General features: G+C 37.2%; 1 protein-coding gene across 1 annotated transcript in view; it reads left to right on the top strand.

Annotated features, from left to right (window-relative positions):
• The window catches only part of DISC1 (DISC1 scaffold protein), a gene marked incomplete at both ends in the record, with an annotated part of 171,200 nt that overhangs the window by 37,112 nt on the left and 114,356 nt on the right, over positions 1-19,732 (top strand). The window contains 2 exons of the mRNA XM_083350198.1: positions 298-400; positions 4,975-5,163. Coding sequence (XP_083206324.1) covers positions 298-400; positions 4,975-5,163 — 292 coding nt within the window. The remainder of the gene's footprint in view (positions 1-297; positions 401-4,974; positions 5,164-19,732) is intronic.

Below are 19,732 nucleotides of genomic sequence, written 5' to 3' on the forward strand. Positions count from 1 at the left end.
CAGACATCTGCAATTTTCTGCCAGTTTTGGCCTTTTGTCTGAAATACAATCCCACGATATCTGCTCCTCTTCTTTCTTTGTGATTATTTTGTCTCTGATTTGCCCATTGCTAATAGAAGTGCTGTTTATGTTGGAAAGCTGTACTATACAGCAAAGTTGCACATTATTTTCTATTCATCTTGATTGTCGTATTGAAATGATACATGGCTTGTAACCAAGACAACCTGACATGCCTTTGTATTTCCTTGCATTTTTATATGAATGAAATCCATATCAAGGCTGCCTGTTTCCATCTAGGTATGTACTAGTCAGAGGCTCTGCAGTACGTTAAGGAAAAAAGTGAGACACATTGAGATTCAACTTCCAGCTCTTCTTGAAACGAAAATGCTTGCTGCATCAGGTAATTATTGATGGAATAGAAAGATGCCAAAATGTTTCATGACAGAGAATTCTTCACCAGAATTAGAATTTTTAAAGAAGTCAGGAACAAATTATTTAAGTCACTGTGAGTTTTTTTTGGGGGGGGGGAGGGGGAGAAATGAAAATAAAGGATGCAAGGATTAGGATGTATCTGATTTAAATTACACTCCTGTGGAATAGAACAGTTGGTAGTTTCTCCCTCATTAGATCATGAACAGTTACTATTGCAATGAAAATATTATTCATCTTCAGAAGAGCTGTCTGTCTACCCCCACTCCCCCCAATGTACCCTTTACATTTATGGTTTTCAATGTAGTTTTGGTATTCTTGCAGTTTATTTGGTATGCATTTGATTTTAAAATGTTTTTTATGAATTGGTTACACATCATCTTAGACAGGTTTCACTGATGGAGGTGGCTTATAAATTTATTAAATAAGTACATAGAGAAACCTACAAAAAACCCCTTCTAGACTAGCCATTCTTTATAATGTCTATTTAAAGAAACAGACATATCCCATTACAGCACATCTTAACTCAAAGGCACAATGGCTGAAATGGGGTTGAAAGGTGTCCAAGTTACATTTCCTCTTAGAAATCCCCTTAGAAATTCCCTTTCCCTTTTTCTACTAGCCAGGTTCAGAATTTGCTTTTAGAGATATTTGCCCTCAGAATTATTGGGAACAAAGAAGTCAAAAGAGGAACAAGGAAGGATGCAAGTCATGCAGCATTTAAATCCTTCCCAAACCCTGTGCTAGCATGGGGTTAGGCCAGGGGTAGGCAACCTTGGCTCTTTTATGACTCGTGGACTTCAACTCCCAGAATTCCTGAGCCAGTGCTGGCTACATCTTGCATTGATAGAAATTGATTCAGAGACAGAACTTGTTAAAGATTGTATGATAAAGTGGGCTCAGAATTTTCAGGAAGTCATTACAATGGATACTTGGGAAAAGATTTGGGTGAGAAATGTAAAATTTACACAAGCTCAAAACTTAAGAGAGAACTTTTATAAAATATTTTATAGGTGGCACTTAGATCCTAAAAAATTAGCAAGTATGTATCCGAACTGCCAGCCTAAATGTTGGAGGTGTGGTGGTGAAGATGCAACGTATTTTCATATATGGTGGACCTGTAAAAAGGTTAAAGCTTTTTGGATTAAAATCTGGTGGAACATGCAAAAGATATTTAAGAAAAGGATAAAGTTTTCTCCGCAATTGTTTTTACTGGGCATTATTACTGATACTACTGTTGTGGACACTAAGTTGATGTTGAATTTAATTACGGCAGCAAGACTTTTAGTAGGGCAATACTGGAAGAAGGAAGAACTGCCGACTATAGAAGAATGGACTTTAAAAGTTTCTAACCTGGCGGAAATGGCAAAGATTTCAGCGTACTTGAAAGACCATTCGCAACAGAGATATATTGTGGAGTGGAAAAAATGGATTGATTATATTCAGAATAAATATGGGACTAAAAAGTTTCATCTAGCATTTGAATAAGTATTGATGTGATATTTATATTGCTTGTAGTTATTTTATAAGAGTTAAAGTGCGATAGACTTAATAGTTCATTGATGTTAGCATATGGTTGTTTATGATTGTATTTTTATACCTTGTATTTAGCTCTGGGAAGTCGGGGAGGAGGGAGGTGGGAGGGGGAAGGGAGGGAGGTGTTGGGGAGGGTTGGGGAGAGGGGAGGGGGTTGGGAGGGGTTTTGTTTTGGTAAAAAATGTATTGTAAAATTTTTCAATAAAAAAAAGAAAAAAAAAGAAATAATAATACATAACGTAACATCCCAGACTTAACAATTGTTGTTAAGAAAGATTAAAAAAAAGTCTGGATAGTGAACTTTGCAGCACTTGGACATAGCAGAATAGATGAGGAAGGATTGGAGAAAATTACAAAATATAAAAATCTATAAGTAGAAATAGGAGTACAATGACTGTGGCAAAAGAAAGCAAAAATAATATCAATATTCACTGCCTAAGCGCAGACTGACTAACAGCAGACAACAGCATGACAAAGTGGAAACAATGTTGCCAGCAAGAAATACCATTTGCCTGCAAGCAAGAAATGGTAGGACCACAAAACAAAGTAATAGAAAATGAGGAATCTAAAGTGCTCTGGGACTTTAGAATTCAAGCAGGCACTTAATAGCTGCCAATAAGAAAGATAAATGAAGTATGGATAGTGGATGTTGTAATACCTGGAGACAGCAGAATAAAGGTAAAGGTAAAGGTTCCCCCACACATGCGTGCTAATCATTTCCGACTCTAGGGGCCGGTGCTCATCTCCGTCTCAAAACCGAAGAGCCAGCGCTTGTCCGAGGACGTCTTCCGTGGTCATGTGGCCGGCATGACTAGATGCCAAAGGCGCACGGAATGCTGTTACCTTCCCACCGTAGTGGTCCCTATTTTTCTACTTGCATTTTTACGTGCTTTTGAACTGCTAGGTTGGCAGAAGCTGGGACGAGTAACAGGCGCTCACTCTATTATGCGGCACTCGGGATTCGACCCGCCAAACTGCCGACCTTCTGATCAACAAGCTCAGCCTCCTAACCCACTGAGCCACCGCGTCCAGCAGAATAGAACTGGAGAAAATTACAAAATACAAAGACCTGCAAACAGAGGTAGAATGACTATGGCAAAGAAAGTACAGTAAAGATAATACCGATAGTAATAGACGTCTTGGGTGCAATCCCTAAAAAATTGAAGCACCACTTGATTACCATTGGCACTGAAAAATAATCACCATCTATCAATTGCAAAAGGCAGCTTTCTTTGGACCATCTTTCATCCTTTGCTGATACCTTTGATACTACGAAACAACATCTTCCTACTCCCAGATCCTTGGGAAGGAATCAATATGTGGATAAATATACCAAATCCAGTCTTAACATTATACCGACTGTGTGACCAACCATCATTTGCTAAACTTGCCTTCTGATTTTCAACAAGTGAAGAAAATCATTCTGAGCACTATCTACATTTCCCCCCCTCAGCTTTTTGGTGGAGCCATTTGCATTTCAAATGTTGGAAAGGCTTGGATGCTTGCTTAATAAGACCTGACAAGTATATGGAGGTGATGAAACCAGAAAGTCTAGCAATGAAACCATTACAATGTGCAGTTTCAGTGATGTATAAATCTGTCAAGAAAAATGAAGAATTGTATTAATTAAATTATATTAACTGTTTCCCAGAAGAATGCTTACTTAGTCTTTTTTAAAAAAAATTAGAATGCCATATCACTTGGTGTTTTCTATCGCTGGGGCAGATTTATGCAGATATGTTTAGAAAAGAGTCCTCATGTGGTTTTTAAAAAGTGCCAATTTTAGTTACTGTGATTGATGTTGGGAGTTCACTTTAAGAGAGTGACGTGATAATTTCTTGGTGAGTTTTTGATATTTCACCTCAGAATTGAAGTCACATTTCTTAAAATAATAAGAAAAGCAAACAAGGGCAAATTTGTCTCCAGAGCATATATTAGAGGCAGAAATGCTTATAAATTATTAACTGGGATATGGGGCGTATTTCATCAGCACTTCAAGTCTTGATATTAAGTTTCCTTCTGGGAATTAATAATCATTCAGTAAGCATAAAACTTTAATAATGAGGATAGTATCTTCTCCCTGACCTTTCAAAACAAAATAGAGTGACTTCTAATTACAGAAGCTTGATTTTGAGAATAATGAGGAAATAAATGCAGCAGTAGTTGGTAACAGATTTTCTTGGCTAAGAAAATTAAGTCCAGCTTAGAAGGGTTGTGCCCTGGCTGTCCAAATGTTATTGCAGTGCAATATATGGCATCGCTGATAAGATATTATTGTATTGCATTTATTCTTATTTTAATGAATGAATTATTTATTATTAAATCATTATTAAAAATAAAATTATGCATTCATTTATTAAGATTGTATGTCCCTCATGTCAGAAGCACCAAGGTACTTTTGGGTTGAAAGTATTAGCTGGCGACATCACTGTTGCCTGAGGGACATCCAATTGGGGCCTCCTTTCATGTCCCCAGAAGGAGCTGGAGCGAAAGATAGGAGCTCACCCCATCCCATGGCAGAACTCGGGTCTCGAACGCAGGCTTGCTGCCTGTCAAGCCAGCATCCTAACCACACGAGCCACTGTGCTATTAACAGGTTAGGGATAGATAGTCATGGAGATAATATATCTCTGTGGTTGCTAGGAATAAAAAACAACTTGATGGTACATAATCAATCAATCAAAAAGGCTTGTTATAGTATTTAATCATTAGATGCATCCATCTTTCTTGATAGGTGAATAAAAATGCTCAAGCAGATTAAACTTCTAGCATACTATGCAACTAACATATAATAATAACAACTGTTTACATTTATATTTTAATTGATTGTCAACTGCTTTGAGAAAATAAAAACAACAATGAATACATTAAATACACGTTCATTCCTCATGTTGCATGTGCTAGACAAGCAGTTAGTTCTTTAGTTTTTGCAACAGTCTATTTAAAAAGCGAACGTTTTGTTTCTTCCCTGTCTTTAACTCTTCCTAATCTCATCTGTTCAATGCACAGGAGGTAATTTCTGTACTGCTAAAGATCTTGCAGAAGAAATTCAATCACTAACGGCTGAAAGAGACTGCATGAAAGGGCTGCTCAGTGAATGGTCAACTCTGAATGCCAAAAATATCCAAAAACTAGAGAGAGTGAAAGAACGTTACAAGAGACTGAAGGAAGAAACAGAGCAAGAGGAGTTTGCGTTTGGTGAGTAGAGCAATTTGCCAGCTGTCGGGGTGACGGAGGTCTGCCATTTTGATGCAGGATGACATCTAGAGTTCTGCTTCATTTGACAAGCAATAATGTAATTTATATGATGTTCTAAACAAAGATCTCTGAAGGGCAATTCTGCCAGGAGCTTTGACGTATACCACATCTTAAGGGCTGTCAGCTTCTGTCCCTGTCATTTATGAGTGAGTTTTTTGCTTGCTTTGTATACGGGGGTAGCTTTCTTTTTTTAGATACAACAATAAAAGGTAATACAAACTAAAAAGAAAAAAGAAAAGGGGAAAAAAAAGATTGCAAGAAAGCAACCCCCCCAAAATATTAAGAACACCCTCTCCAGAAAGGATCTTCCCACCAACCTCAGAACGTATAAACAATTTCATAATCTCTTTACCTCTTCTTAATTAGCAAATATAAAACTAATCATCTAATAACCCATTTCTTAACCATAGGAAAATCAAATAAGCAATGCCTTCTCCAATCCAATTATCAGCAAAAGTCTAAACAGAGTTCTAAAAGAGAGTCAGTTTGGTCTAGTGGTTATGGCACCAGGCTGGGAAAAAAGAAGACTGTGAGTTCAGATTCTGCCTTAACCATGAAAGCCAACTAGGTGGTCTTGGGCCAATCACACACACTCTCTCTCTCTCTCTCTCTCTCTCTCTCTCTCTCTCTCTCTCTCTCTCTCTCTCTCTCATACAAATATATATATATGTATATATATGTAAATTATTCAAATTGCTATTAAAGAATTTTAGGGAGGCTGAAATGATCATTTCGAACTTCTTAAGTTCTCATCAGTCAGTCATACCCTTTTTATCTGAGATTTGAACCTGGGCTGATTATATATTAGGCAATTGCTTTAATTTCCTGAGCCACAGGTTCTTTCTCTATTAGCTAGGAAGCAAGGGAGATATATGTGTTAAATATTTGTCAAGTCATTTGAATATGCCTTGCTAATTAACTCTTTCTTTCCTGTTTTGGCCTAACTCAAGGCTATCCACAGGGTATAGTCACAACTTATGACAGCTCATTATTTGTGTAAATTATTCAAATTATTAATTAGCAAGGCATATTCCACATATATAAAATAATCCTAGTATCCTAATATAAACAAAACATTAAATTTTAACATAACAAAGAGAGTTAACTTCTCCTTTAAAAAAGAATAAGTTCACAAAACTACTTTACTTTAAGTAAAAAGACAGATATAGAGCCAGTTTAAATGTTAAAAAATAGGATTCATAAGTTAACTGAAGGGAAAAATTCTTAAACACCATATTACATGTAATTAAATATAGTATGCACCATTTTTCTACTCAAGATGTCAGCAAATCCAAAAAAGAACCATAAAAATGTCCCATTTTAATCCTGGTCAAATAAACTGATGCTATATTCCTTTTTTCGTACAAAGCAATCTTTCTCTATAATGCATTCAGATGGTTATTAACAATTTGTTATTAATTTCTTCAATATTTTAAGCAGTCTTCTTTGTAAGAGCAACAAACAGATGATTGATTCTGTGGAAGGTGGTAGACTGAAAACAGCCCCATGAAAAATGGAGCTGATGTTTGCAGCTGTGAATAGAGAGCCGACAGGTATATTGTGTCCCATGACTCTACCTGGACAAAGAGAGGACATGAGATTTCCCAAGCTATGCTTCTTATGTTGTTTCTCATGAGAAAATCACAAGACACTGGTCTCCAGAGGAGGAGGGAGAATTGGGAGATGTGTGAATTTGCCATAATTGATGCAGCCACAAATGGTGACTTTTAAAAGGTAAAGGTAAAGGTTCCCCTGCACATGCATGCTAGTCGTTTCCAACTCTAGGGGCCGGTGCTCATCTCCGTTTCAAAGCCGAAGAGCCAGCGTTTGTCTGAGGACGTCTCTGTGGTCATGTGGCAGGCATGACTAGATGCCAAAGGCGCACGGAACGCTGTTATCTTCCCACTGTAGTGGTCCCTATTTTTCTACTTGCATTTTTACGTGCTTTCGAACTGCTAGGTTGGCAGAAGCTGGGACGAGTAACAGGCGCTCACTCTGTTACGCGGCACTCGGCATTCGACCCGCCAAACTGCCGACCTTCTGATCGACAAGCTCAGCGTCCTAACCCACTGAGCCACCGCATCCCTCTGGTGACTTTTTAGAGGATGCTAAATTTGCACTTGCTCTTGCTGACCACTTTTGGAAATTGGCTATTAACTGCTTCAAACAAATTAGACAGTTTCACATGGAGAAAACTGGTAAACATTGGGAGAATGCATTCAACTCTTAATATAAGAAAAAGAAGATCCATTTTTATAATCATTAAGAATTTAAAACAAATAGCAAAAAAACAAGAGTATTGTCTCTTGAAAGTTTTAAATAAATTAAGGGCTCAGAAAACCCTGGAAAATTGGATTTTGAATATTAAGATTTTGAAATTATTTTTAAAGAATACAGCGCACATTTGTGGGAAAGAAAAATGGTTTTTGATATTGGAGACATATTAAACAAGTAACTTACGACATCGTTGAGAGATACCTTTGAGGAACTGCACTGGGAATTGTGTTGGGACTTTAAATCAATTATGTCAGCTATGCTGTTTCTTCTTGGAACACTCTGTTCCCAAAAGAAGACGTTATAAAAAAAAGATATGCAACAAAATCTATCTGAGAATAATGTGAATGAGACTTTGAATAAGAAAATAATTGTATGAGGCTTTATAAATTAAAGACTATCTCAGAAGCAATCCTAACAATTTCTTTTTGCTGAGCTTGGTATACATTGATGATGTAGGAAGCTTTCTCCTTTGGGTTATTTTCTCCTTTTCCTCTGTGATGAAGCCTGCTGCCTGACACTTGAAATAGATTATTAGGGGCCCTAATAGCTTTGAATAACATAGTCCAATTCCATAAATATGACCACACATGTTTCATTTTGTAGGGGGAAAAAAAGGTAGAAGATGCTCCTGTAATTGCCAACGCGGCAGGAAATATTATATAAATATACTGATAAAAAAAATAAAGGGAACACAAGATAAGACATCCTACTATTAAATACAGTACATTGTGTTGTTTAAGTGTTCCCTTTATTTTTTTGAGCAGTATGTTTATAGGATCATGGGATTTGTTCAATCAGCAAACAAAATAGGAACTGAATTTGCAATGCTTTGGAAGCAGTGTGCTTTTTTACATGAAATATCAGTAAATTTAGTCAGTGCAGTAAAACGGTTGTCTTGCAAATGTAAACATGTCTGTTGGTTACTATAATAATAGTAATCATAATAGGAAAGGAGAGACATTGGAAAACCAAATTCTTTTCTATTTATAGGATATCTACACATACAAGGTGGGACGTGGTGGCTTAGTGGGTTAGGACGCTGAGCTTGTTGATCAGAAGGTTGGCAGTTTGGCGGGTCGAATCCCGAGTGCTGTGTAACAGAGTAAGCGCCTGTTACTCGTCCCAGCTTCTGTTCAAAAGCATGTAAAAATGCAAGTAGAGAAATAGGGACCACTAACAGAGTTCCGTGTGCCTTTGGCATCTAGTCATGCCGGCCACATGACCACGGAGACGTCCTTGGACAAGCGCTGGCTCTTCGGCTTTGAAACGGAGATGAGCACCGGCCGCTAGAGTTGGAAATGACTAGCACGCATGTGCGGGGGAGCCTTTACCTTTACCTTTTACACATACAAGAATAAGGATGAGAAGGCTGGAAGCAGTCACATCTGAATCATTCTTGGGAGAAATAGAAGTAGCTTGAGTAAAAAGACATTAAAAAGACTTCTTGCTAAATAAAAAACCCCTATTTTTTAACTTAGTGTGACACTACCCAATCTCTTAACTATTAGTCAGTGAAGTAAACATTATGGTTTCTATTATACTTCTTCAGGATAATTATGGCACATTATTATTAAAATCCAAATAACCAATTGTGTATTTTTGTGAGACTGTGGATGGGTATAATCTAGAGGGGTTTTCTTTGAGTGGGATACAGCAGAGTGCACCTTCAAATGTGTCATGGACAGTAAAATCTGCTACAACTGGTCCATGCTTTCAGATATCTTCAAAATTTGAAGTCAAACCACAAATTAAATTATTCTTTGCTCTTGGACTTTCTGAGCAGCAGGTTATACGAGGAAAAAGTGGTTCATTATTGCAGGAAGTAAAGACTATTTGGTTGATTATGAAAAGAGATAACATGCTACTAAGTGCCTTTGTATATGTGTGCTGAAACATAAAATCAGTATTATCCAGTTTTCATATAAATAGGTTGGTAGGTACAGTTGTATATACTGTTATATATACAATTTTAGGGAAACAGTAAAAGCTTCCCATGCTTAAAATCGAAATATATAGAAGAACAGAGTTCTCTGTTTTAAGATTAACAATGAGATTAGTCTTGCAGAAATGTTAAATGTAATCTGCCAGAGATGCTGGGAGTCAAATGGTATATAGATTTAATGAATTGTTGTTATTATTAGTTAAATCTTTGATAGTAAAAAAAAAGTTTTGAAATGTCTGCCCCAAAATATAGCCTCCATAGATCTTTTTCTTGATAATTTTCTTTAGACTAGAGTTCCAAACTGCTCTTAAAGGTAAATCTCAAGGATTTCTCCATTCCCAAAATAAATGCACACTAATTCAGTTTTCTATTTTAAAAAACTATAGGATTACACTCCCAAATTGGTTTTTGAAAGTCAGAGTATTGTGTACAACTATTTGGGGGAGAACTTTCTAGGCATGGTTTGCTTTTTTAAAAGTCTTACCATTCTCTGATGATTAGAGTATAAATCATTTGCAGAATACACATCTGCAAATGTTCTTTTTGAACAAGTGAACTTTGAATTCCTTACCATTCTCAATTTTTTTTTGAATCTGTTGCCCTGTATAATAAAGTGCAGTGAAGCAGAAAACGCTGCAAGCAATAGTAAATTATTAAAGTATTTGATTTCCTTCCCCATCCCCATCTCCCTTTTCACTTTTGCTCTCATCTATAGCACATCTTTCTTTAGGCTACAGTAATTCGTTTTTGATCTAATTATATGAAGTGTATAACAATAAATTTAGTGAAAACATGCCTCAGGATTGTAAACACTGACACTTCTTACCATATGCCAATGTCATTTTAACATAGCTGAGTCTTATTTTTTCTTTAAATCCTTTTAATTTGAATCTTTCTTGAAGCACTTTTTCCCCTTTATTAAGGATTTCTAGAGATTTGGTAAATGTTTGCTTTTGTTCATTTTTTTTATTTTAAGCTGCTGCTATTTGTGATCTGCAGTTGTGATTGTTATGTATCCAGGTACAGCCTCTGCATAGCAGCAGCAACCAGGGGGCGTTGGCCTGGAGGGTTTTGGCGGGAAACCCAGTTTCGGTGGGAAACCTAGGGCCAACCCCATTGGCTAGCCGCCTACCTGGCCAGGTATATAAGGAGGCCAGGTAGCCCTTGTTCTCCAGTACAAACCCCCCTCACAATAAAGAGGTGAACTCGTACTCCGGCTGGCGTCTCTTCCTTGCATCGGACCCACTACATTACAGTGATAGCTTCTAGGTGTTTGCTAAAAGATTTCTGAAAGCTAGTATTTTAATTTTATATGGTGCTTTCTAAATTATAAACTAGGATGGCTCACATAACACTGCAGGTAGTCCTTGACTTACAACAGTTCATTTAGTGACTGTTCAAAGTTACAACAGCACTGAAAGTGACTTATTGTCATTTTTCACACTTATGACTGTTGCAGCATCCCCACGGTCATGTGATATAGAATAGAATAGAATAGGATAGAATAGAGCTGGAAGGGACCTTGGAGGTCTTCTAGTCCAGCCCCCTGCTCAAGCAGGAGAACCTATACCATCTCAGACAAATGACTGTCTAATCTCTTCTTTAAAATCTCCAGTGATGGAGTGGTCACGATTTCTGGGGGTAAGCTGTTCCACTGGTTAATTGTCCTCACTGTTAGGAAGTTTCTGCTTAATTCCAGGTTGCTTCTCTCTTTGATCAGTTTCCAACCATTGTTTCTTGACCTGCCCTCTGGTGCTTTGGTGAATAATGTGACCCCCTCTTCTTTGTGGCAGCCCCTCAAATACTGGAATACTGCTATCATGTCACCCTTATTTCTTCTTTTCTTTAGACTAGCCAAGCTGTTCTTCATATGTTTTACATTTGGATGCTTGACAACTGACTTACATTTATGACGGAGTCACGTAATCCCCTTTTGCAACCTTCTGACAAGGAAAGTCAATGGGGAAACCAGATTCACTTAACAACCGTGTTACTAATTTAAGAACTATAGTGATTCACTTAAGAAATGTGGCAAGAAAAATCATAAAATGGGGCAAAGCTCGCTTAATTTTTTCGCTTAGCAACATACATTTTGGACTCAATTGTGATTGTAAGTTGAGGACTACCCTGGGCACTGGTTTGCCTTCAGTCCAATTCAAAATGTTGGTTATCATAGCAACACGTATATTTGCCTTCATTTGTTGGTTATTATTGCCTTTAAAACCGTTCACGGCATAGGATCAGCTTATCTGAGGAACCATCCCACCCCAATTCAGCAGCCTGCCCTACTCAGTATAGAAACAGGGTATGCTGCAGGCCCTGTCACTCAGAAAATTTCAGCTAGTGGTATCTAGGAGAGCCTTTTCTGCCAGGGTTCCAGCTTTTTGAAATATTTTGCTGCGTGAGGTGAAATCGGCCCCCACCTTTTTGCCCTTTTGGAAGTACATCAAAACCTGGCTTGGCAGTTGTCTGGGATCCTGATGAAGGTGCACTATGTTAGAGGTGGCTGGTGGGCCAACAGGAAAGATGCCAGCACTGGACTGATCTTGACTTTTGCTTTTTTTAATCTTTGTATCTAATGTTTTAAATATATTTATGATTTTAATTGTAGGCCACCAAAGGTCACTTTGCAAAGTGAGATGGATGGCATATAAATTTAATAAACAAACGGCTTTGTTTGTATCAGGAAGGTGGGAGCTGTAGCCTTCCAAATGTGGCTGGACTATTTCTGGATTGAACTCCTAGATAATCTACCTTTGCAGTCAAATTATATCTGAGTGGCATTTATATGGGACTTCTGTGAACCATTAAGAGGTTTTACAGTATTTGGAGATTATTACTTTCTACCTGCCTAACAATGAACTCTCCTTAATAAATTGTGACATAGTCAAATACATTGCCTTTCTGCAGATTTATAAAGCTGATAAATTGCACAACTTATCAACAAATAAAGTGTAGTAACATTTGATAATATCTGTATACACCCTCTATCACATTCAAGTTTGCCTGGGGCTAATTTGAATATCTGTATTTGTGTAATGTAAATAAAAGGATCAGGACAAGAAGTGTTTGGAATGTGTTTCCCAACATTCATTCCCAATATTTAATATATACAGATATAATCCAACATTACTACTCCATTTTGTAATCTAAACACTGCAGTTTTAGACTAAGCTAAAGTCTCCCTTGAATTGTGCTTGATTTTCAGTGAGTACCTGAATCTGCCCACCTTGTTTTCTTGGCCACAATGCAGACGTGGGTTTTATTTGTTTGTTTGTCCAATTTATATAGCTGCACGATTCTGGCTGTCTCATAGAGTTAAAATACACATCCCCACACACCCAAAATCATACAACAAAATCCATTTAAACCTAATAAAAACAATAAAAACAATTAAAATTATAAGAACATAATCTGTGGGAGTGCACTCCAATTTACTAACAACATAGCCATTTAATAGGCTCTACCTCACCACTACTGGATCTCCAGGCAAGATGCAAAGCCAAGTGTCTTCAAGCCCTACAAAATGGCCAGAAGGGTAGGTATTAATCTACATTCAGGTGGTGGTGGGGATGACATTGCAATACATGTTTTCCATAGCTTTTGTATTTAATTTCCAATCTTGTCTACAGCTCGGAATTTCATGGTGGTCTCTCAGTGAAGAATTAATCAGGACTGACCCTGGTCCCATCCAGAAGACCTTGGTTTGCCCCTGCTGCCTTTTATGCTTGAGTTGACTTGGTTGCCAAGCAACCTTCATTCACGAGTGAAGCACCTTTTTGGAAATGAAGCTGAGGTGCTCCAATCCTTGATGCAGCTGCTTTGAGGTCCTGCCAAAGTCATGCCTATGCGTGCACAGAAGTTCTTTCCAATAAGATGAGGCAAACTGGTGACTGTTTTGTTGAATGATGTTAAAACATCTTCTCCATGATACTGCCTTCATCACCTGCAATTCTCTAGATTGGCTTCCATGGCACCTCAATCCACTGATGGGCTGGTTATTTTATTTTACAAAGTTTTATGCCAACTTGCAGAACTTTTGCTTAAGGTGAATTTAAAAAAACAAAAACAAACAAACACCCTGTCATCTTTCCACAGAGGACCAAAAATGAAATGTGCATGGGTGCATTACTGAATGCATTTTGTTTTTTTTAAAAAGAATGTTTGCAAGTAATCTTCACATTTATTACAATGTTCCTTTTCCCAGCCTGCATAGAGAATAAGCAAAGTATGTTTTTTTACACCCCCCCGAAAACCTAGGTAATAAAATGAAAAGAAGAAATAGCTAAAATATATAGAACGATGAAAACGTAATTTTCAGCACTAGGGAGGCATTTTCAGCACTATGGAGATTAGTAGCAGAGGTTTGAGTTAACCTTGACTTGATATTACAGGGCTACAAACAGGATATCACTACTGGGACAAACAATATCCTGTAAGAATTATTTCCCATTACGGCATTTTAAAATTGCAAGATTTTGCTGTGTAGTTCTGAGAAACACCTGTAGTTTTCAGTGTTGACTGCTACTAGTGAAGATAGTCAAACCATCAAGATGGTCCATGTGCCTTCAGAATACAATGATGCAGTGATGAGAAGAATATAGGAAGATTGAAAAAGGCTCAAACTCCACTGGATTCTAATAATTTCACTGAGAGAAAAGCAACTCTTGAAAGTGTTACCTGATTGTAACTGATGTTAAATGAAAACCTTAATTTTCAGTGTTCTGCATGCAGTTGCTTCAGAATGCATGTTTTTTTCTTTAAAAAAACCCAATATAACTCCAAGTTCTTTAAAATAGTTCTGAATAAGAGTGTGCACCTATGCATGTAAATGCAGAATATGTATTATGTATTAAGGGAAGATGGTTTGGAAGAAGACAAGCACAGTTTTAAAATTGGAGGAAGAAACATCAACCTGTGCTGTGCTGATGATACTACCTGACAGTTGAACATGGATCTGCAAGCAGTGAAAAACTAGGATTAAGAATAAATATGGGGACGCGGTGGCTCAGTGGGTTAGGACGCTGAGCTTGTCAATTAGAAGGTCGGCAGTTTGGCGGGTCGAATCCCGAGTGCCGCGTAACAGAGTGAGCGCCTGTTACTCGTCCCAGCTTCTGCCAACCCAGCAGTTCGAAAGCACATAAAAATGCAAGTAGAAAAATAGGGACCACTACGGTGGGAAGGTAACAGCGTTCTGTGCGCCTTTGGCGTCTAGTCATGCCGGCCACATGACCACAGAGATGTCCTTGGACAAGCGCTGGCTCTTCGGCTTTGAAACGGAGATGAGCACCAGCCCCTAGAGTTGGAAACGACTAGCACGCAAGTGTGGGGGAACCTTTACCTTTACCTAAGAATAAATATAAAGCAAACCAAATTAATGAAAACAAATACAACTGTAAAGCCTTAGAACTGACAATGAAGATATTGACATGGTAGATAGCTTCTGCCTTTTAGGATCAATAGTAAAGGAACAAGCAGTCAAGAAATATACCACAGACTAGTATTTGGTAGAGCAGTCATGAAGGCCTTGGAAAAGATATTCAAATGCATGTCTATACCTCAAAGATCAGAATATTCCCGGTGACATTCTTTAGAAGTTGGACTTGAAAGAAACATGAAATGAAGGATATTGATGCTTTTGAACTTTGGTGTTGGACAAGGCTCCTAAGAATATTGGAGACAGCCAACACACACACACACACACACACACACACACAACACAAAACACAAACCAAAACATGAACACAGGCCAATGGATCATTAAACAAGTTAACCCACAGTTCAAACTCAAGGCAGGTCCATATTATCCCATTTTAAACATATTATGCAAAGCTCTTTGGAAGGGGCTCTAATGCTGAAAATAGTGGAGGGAAAGAGAAGAAGAGGACAGCCAGCAGCAAGGTGGATAGACCTGATTACAGCAGCAAGAGGAGCAGCATTGGGAGATTTGAAATACCAGGATAAGGATAGATTTCTTTGAAAAAATCTGTCTATGTGGTCGCTAAGGGTCGAAAACGGCTCGATGGCAAATAATCAATGAAAGGAACGAGAGAGCAAAATGTGCTTTTCTGTTGTAGATATCTTATTCTTACACTGATAGAAGGAGGCAGAAGTCAAGGGCAGAGATTTAATCACATAATAATCAGGGCTGGAATTTAAAATGGGGCACATCATTAGTATGTTAATTAGTTTTTTCTTTCCTTGCCAGCTGCTAAGCTTGCAGAAGCAGCACAGAGAAGTGGCTTAGCAAATATATTTATCCTTTGATCTGTGTATGCCTTGCAGGGGAAAAAAAATCCTGTGGTTTATTTGGAATGTTTTACTTCCTTTTGAATAAGTATGGCCTGAGCTTATGATTTAAAAATCCCAAAGCAGGCAGAATGTGCAATTAAGCCCATATTTCCCATTGCATGTGAATTCGCCATTTTCTGTTGCCCAAACCCCACCTACTGCTTTTATTTCAGTAGCTCTAGAGGTTTATCGGTGACTGTTCACATTGATGCGACAAGTTAAAGAATATTCTCGGGACATCAACTAAGGTAGTTATTTCAGCACGGAACAGAAAGTTTGTGACTCTATTCTTGAGTCATTTCTTTTTTTAAAAAAAAGTTTTATTAATTTTTAATACATAATTTAATACATAATACATAATTATTTTTTTACATAATCACCTTAATATTTTGTAAACATCGTGTTGTCTAGGTTTATATTTAAAAAACAATCAATAACAATTAGTTCCTATAATTCTATAGTCCACATAATAGCTTTGCTTGATGTTCTCTTCTTCCAATAAATGTTGCCTTTTGCCAACCTTGAATTAATACAATTCTTATTATATGGATAAATAACAATTAAATATAGACATTTTTCTAATATTTCTGCAAATAATAACCACACTGATATAAATCTTCCTTTCTAGCTGATCATCTTGATTGTCTTATCATAGATCCTGTTTAAAATTCTTATTTAAATTTGTTTTCCCCACAATATTCAAAACATTCTTACTGGTTAAGATTTTCATTACACTTAATTATTTCAGTCTTTTTCCTCACATAGGCCATCCCAATTTAATTTCTCATATCTTAAAAAAAAGAAAAAAAATCAAAAGAAAAGAAAAGAAAAGAAAAGGAAATAAGAAGATAGTACTTAAATACTTAAAATACATATCCCTAATGTACATTTATATCCAGAATGTTTCTCTTCTTTTTAACCATATTCAAGCATATGTTTAATCTTTAAGTGTTCCATTTAATAAATCCAATTATCTAAACTTTTAGATCTAATCAAAACATGTTTATCCTTTCAAAGTTTTCTCAAGATCAATTTCACTTAAGTATCTAAAACATTTCCTTTATATAAACCATCCCAACACTTTTATATTTCTCATGTCAAAAAACAAAACACAAAGGAAAAAAGAAAGGAAAAAAATACTATATTACTTGAGGGGCTCATCCTTCTTAAACTAAAATTCATTTATATCCAAAATCTTTCTATTTCTTTAACCATATTCAAACAGATGTTTAAGTTTCAAATATTCCCTCTGATAGATCCCATTATCTAATTTTTTGATTCTCACTTTAGCCTTTTTTTTTGCTAGACATCTTTCCTGATCAATTGTTTTCTGAATCGAGTCTTCCCATAGTCTTGTGAAAGTTGTTGTAAGTACAAAAGGCAAATCAGGTGAGATGTTTTTATAGGAAGGTTTCGTCCTTTTATATTCATTGAAAATTATTTCCTTTCTTTCTCTCTTTATTCCTCTTATCATTTTTTTTGTCTCTTAAGTTCTGGTAGTTCTCTTGGCAGCTCTGTACTCCATTTTGTCAAATCTTTTTTCTTATCCTCAGACTTATTTTGTGATCTTAGAGTATAAGTTATTTTTTCTATGTCCATTATTTCCTGTAAGTTCTTTTCCACTTGGGTTGAGCCATACTTCCTTCTGTTGTTAGGTTCCATCTTTAAATCTCTCTGCTATGGTTCATCAGTTGTCTGTAAAATCTGCTGACTCTGTATTTTTATTTTCTGAGAGTTTTTTTTGTTCTAAAGTTAAATTGAAGATGTATTCATTCATATTTTCAAAGTTATTCTTAATTTTCTCATAGTTGGAGATCATTGTTGTTTTAATTAGTTGCAACATAGCATACATCTCCTCCTGGAAAGTATTTGTTTTTTCTTGGTATATTCTTTCTGCAGATCTCTGGTTTTCCATGATAGCTAAAAATCAGGGTTTTCCTTTCTCTGCAGACAGCTTTAAAGTCACAGTTGAATAAGTATTTATAATTCAGAAAGGTCAATTTTCCCCCCTAAAGTTTATAATTCTTGCTTTATAGGTAGCGCAATATGTTTTCCTTTTTTGTCACAGCTGTTCTCTGTTATTAAGACATTTTTTGATGATAATGATGATAACTTTATTGTCACTTTGAATGTACACCAATCGGCATACATCAAAATGAAATTTCGTTGCATACAGCTCTCAAAGGGTCACCACCTCCGATATATACTCCTTGTTCGGGGCCCGCTCAAATTTCACATTGTCCATTTTAGTCTCTAGGGAGTGAACGATGGCAAACAGGACAGATAGAAATGGGGCTCCATGTGGATTAGCCCTCAAGTTAGCTTGTATTCTGACAACCTCGCCTTCTTTCCTTTTTCTGATTTTTCTGATTGAAGGTCACCAAGTTAATTTTTTTATGGCAGCTTAAGAGCAAATTGAAATATTATAGATTCAGGATCAACATCATTCCGCCAAGAAATTAAAATATGTAGGAAGCAACTAAACGTAAAATATCTTTCAGTCTTTCAGAATACTCTGATGCTACTTTAAATCACCTTTCTTTCCAGAAAACATGCTGTGCCTGAAAATGCCACAGTGCCTTCTTGCTGCTATTCTGTTCTCCCACTGCCTGCACTATATTAACTTTGGTAAATCCAGCACTGGTGTACATACCACCATACTTTCTTCTGGGTGAGTATTACAGGGTCAGCCTACTATTGCAATAATGTTGGTAGGTTCAGCTATTCTGCCTTACTTAAAGTGGTCAAAGTTGAAAGGGTTTTCAGAATTTGTGGTATCCTATATTTGGAGGTTTGATCAAAGGCTAGTTTAATAATAAAGTCTTGTTGGAGCAGGACTGTTGAAATCAAATATCAGCTTTGAAGAGACACAGCACACAGATGACCCTATTTTGGAGAAAATTATTTTGTTTCTGCATAAGAGTTTTTTGTCTAAATTGGTATTATTATGTCGTGGGCTCTGGTTTGCTCGTAGATAGTTCTCCACTCGCGAGAGGTAAGACGGCCAATCTTCTGGATGTTTAATGTCGAACTCTCAGAGTTTGCCGACCTTCAGCATCTTTTCCTCGATTCCTGCATTGTTGGATCCTGCTTCTTAGGCTCAGGGAATGCGTCCTCTGAGCACGCGGCTGCTAGTGTAGCTTTACTAGCCGGGCTAGGGGGGGGAAAGATGCCTCTTCCCACCAGCGAGTAATGCTGATCCCTCGTGACTTCAGCCCTTAGGCGGTGAAGCAGGATCCCATCCTCGTCACCACTATTATGTCGTGGGCTCTGATGAGCAGGAATGAAGACACACAGCTGAGTACAGAGAAACTCATTCTTTTATTAAGCTGGAACTGTACTGAGGATTTGGGTGCACCCCGCCACAATATATAGCCAGACCCTCTGGTAGCAACCAATCAGATTGAACCCATGCTTGCTGCCCAAAGTTGACCAATTGCAGGACCGGAGATGTCCTGTCTGGGTTGCTGGAGAACCATTAGTTCTCCAGCAACATACGTGATGAGGTACCAAAAGCCCAGTACATAACACCTATATATGTATAGGATTTGAAAATTTAGAGAAATGTGCCCTATTTTATCTTTTGTTGGGGGTGGGGGTAAGTTGTTTCTTATTTTAAACAATCTGCAGTCAAAAGAAATACAGAATTTAGAGGTCTCCAATTTTTTTCTCTTTTGTGGGGAGGGGATGACAGTGGACATATTTGGAATTTTTGAGAGCATGTTACAGACAGTGGTACGAAATGTCTACCACAATGGGAAGGAAATGTAGAGAGATGCTTCCTACTTTCACTTCATGCCTTTCAGAAACTCTTTATAGCTTTAGCTTGCTTTCTCTTTTTTTTCTGAGAAAGTGTAGCATACTTCCAAACTTTACAGTAGGCTGCAGCCATGAACCATTTTATTTCCTAGAAATATCTCTGGGGTATTAAATAACTTGTTTTAGAAAATATATTTGGGGGTTATACTTTGAGGTATGCCACTTTCCTGTTAATTTTAA

Source organism: Vipera ursinii (genome assembly GCF_947247035.1).
Source record: "Vipera ursinii genome assembly, chromosome: 1".
Classification (NCBI taxonomy): domain Eukaryota; kingdom Metazoa; phylum Chordata; class Lepidosauria; order Squamata; family Viperidae; genus Vipera; species Vipera ursinii.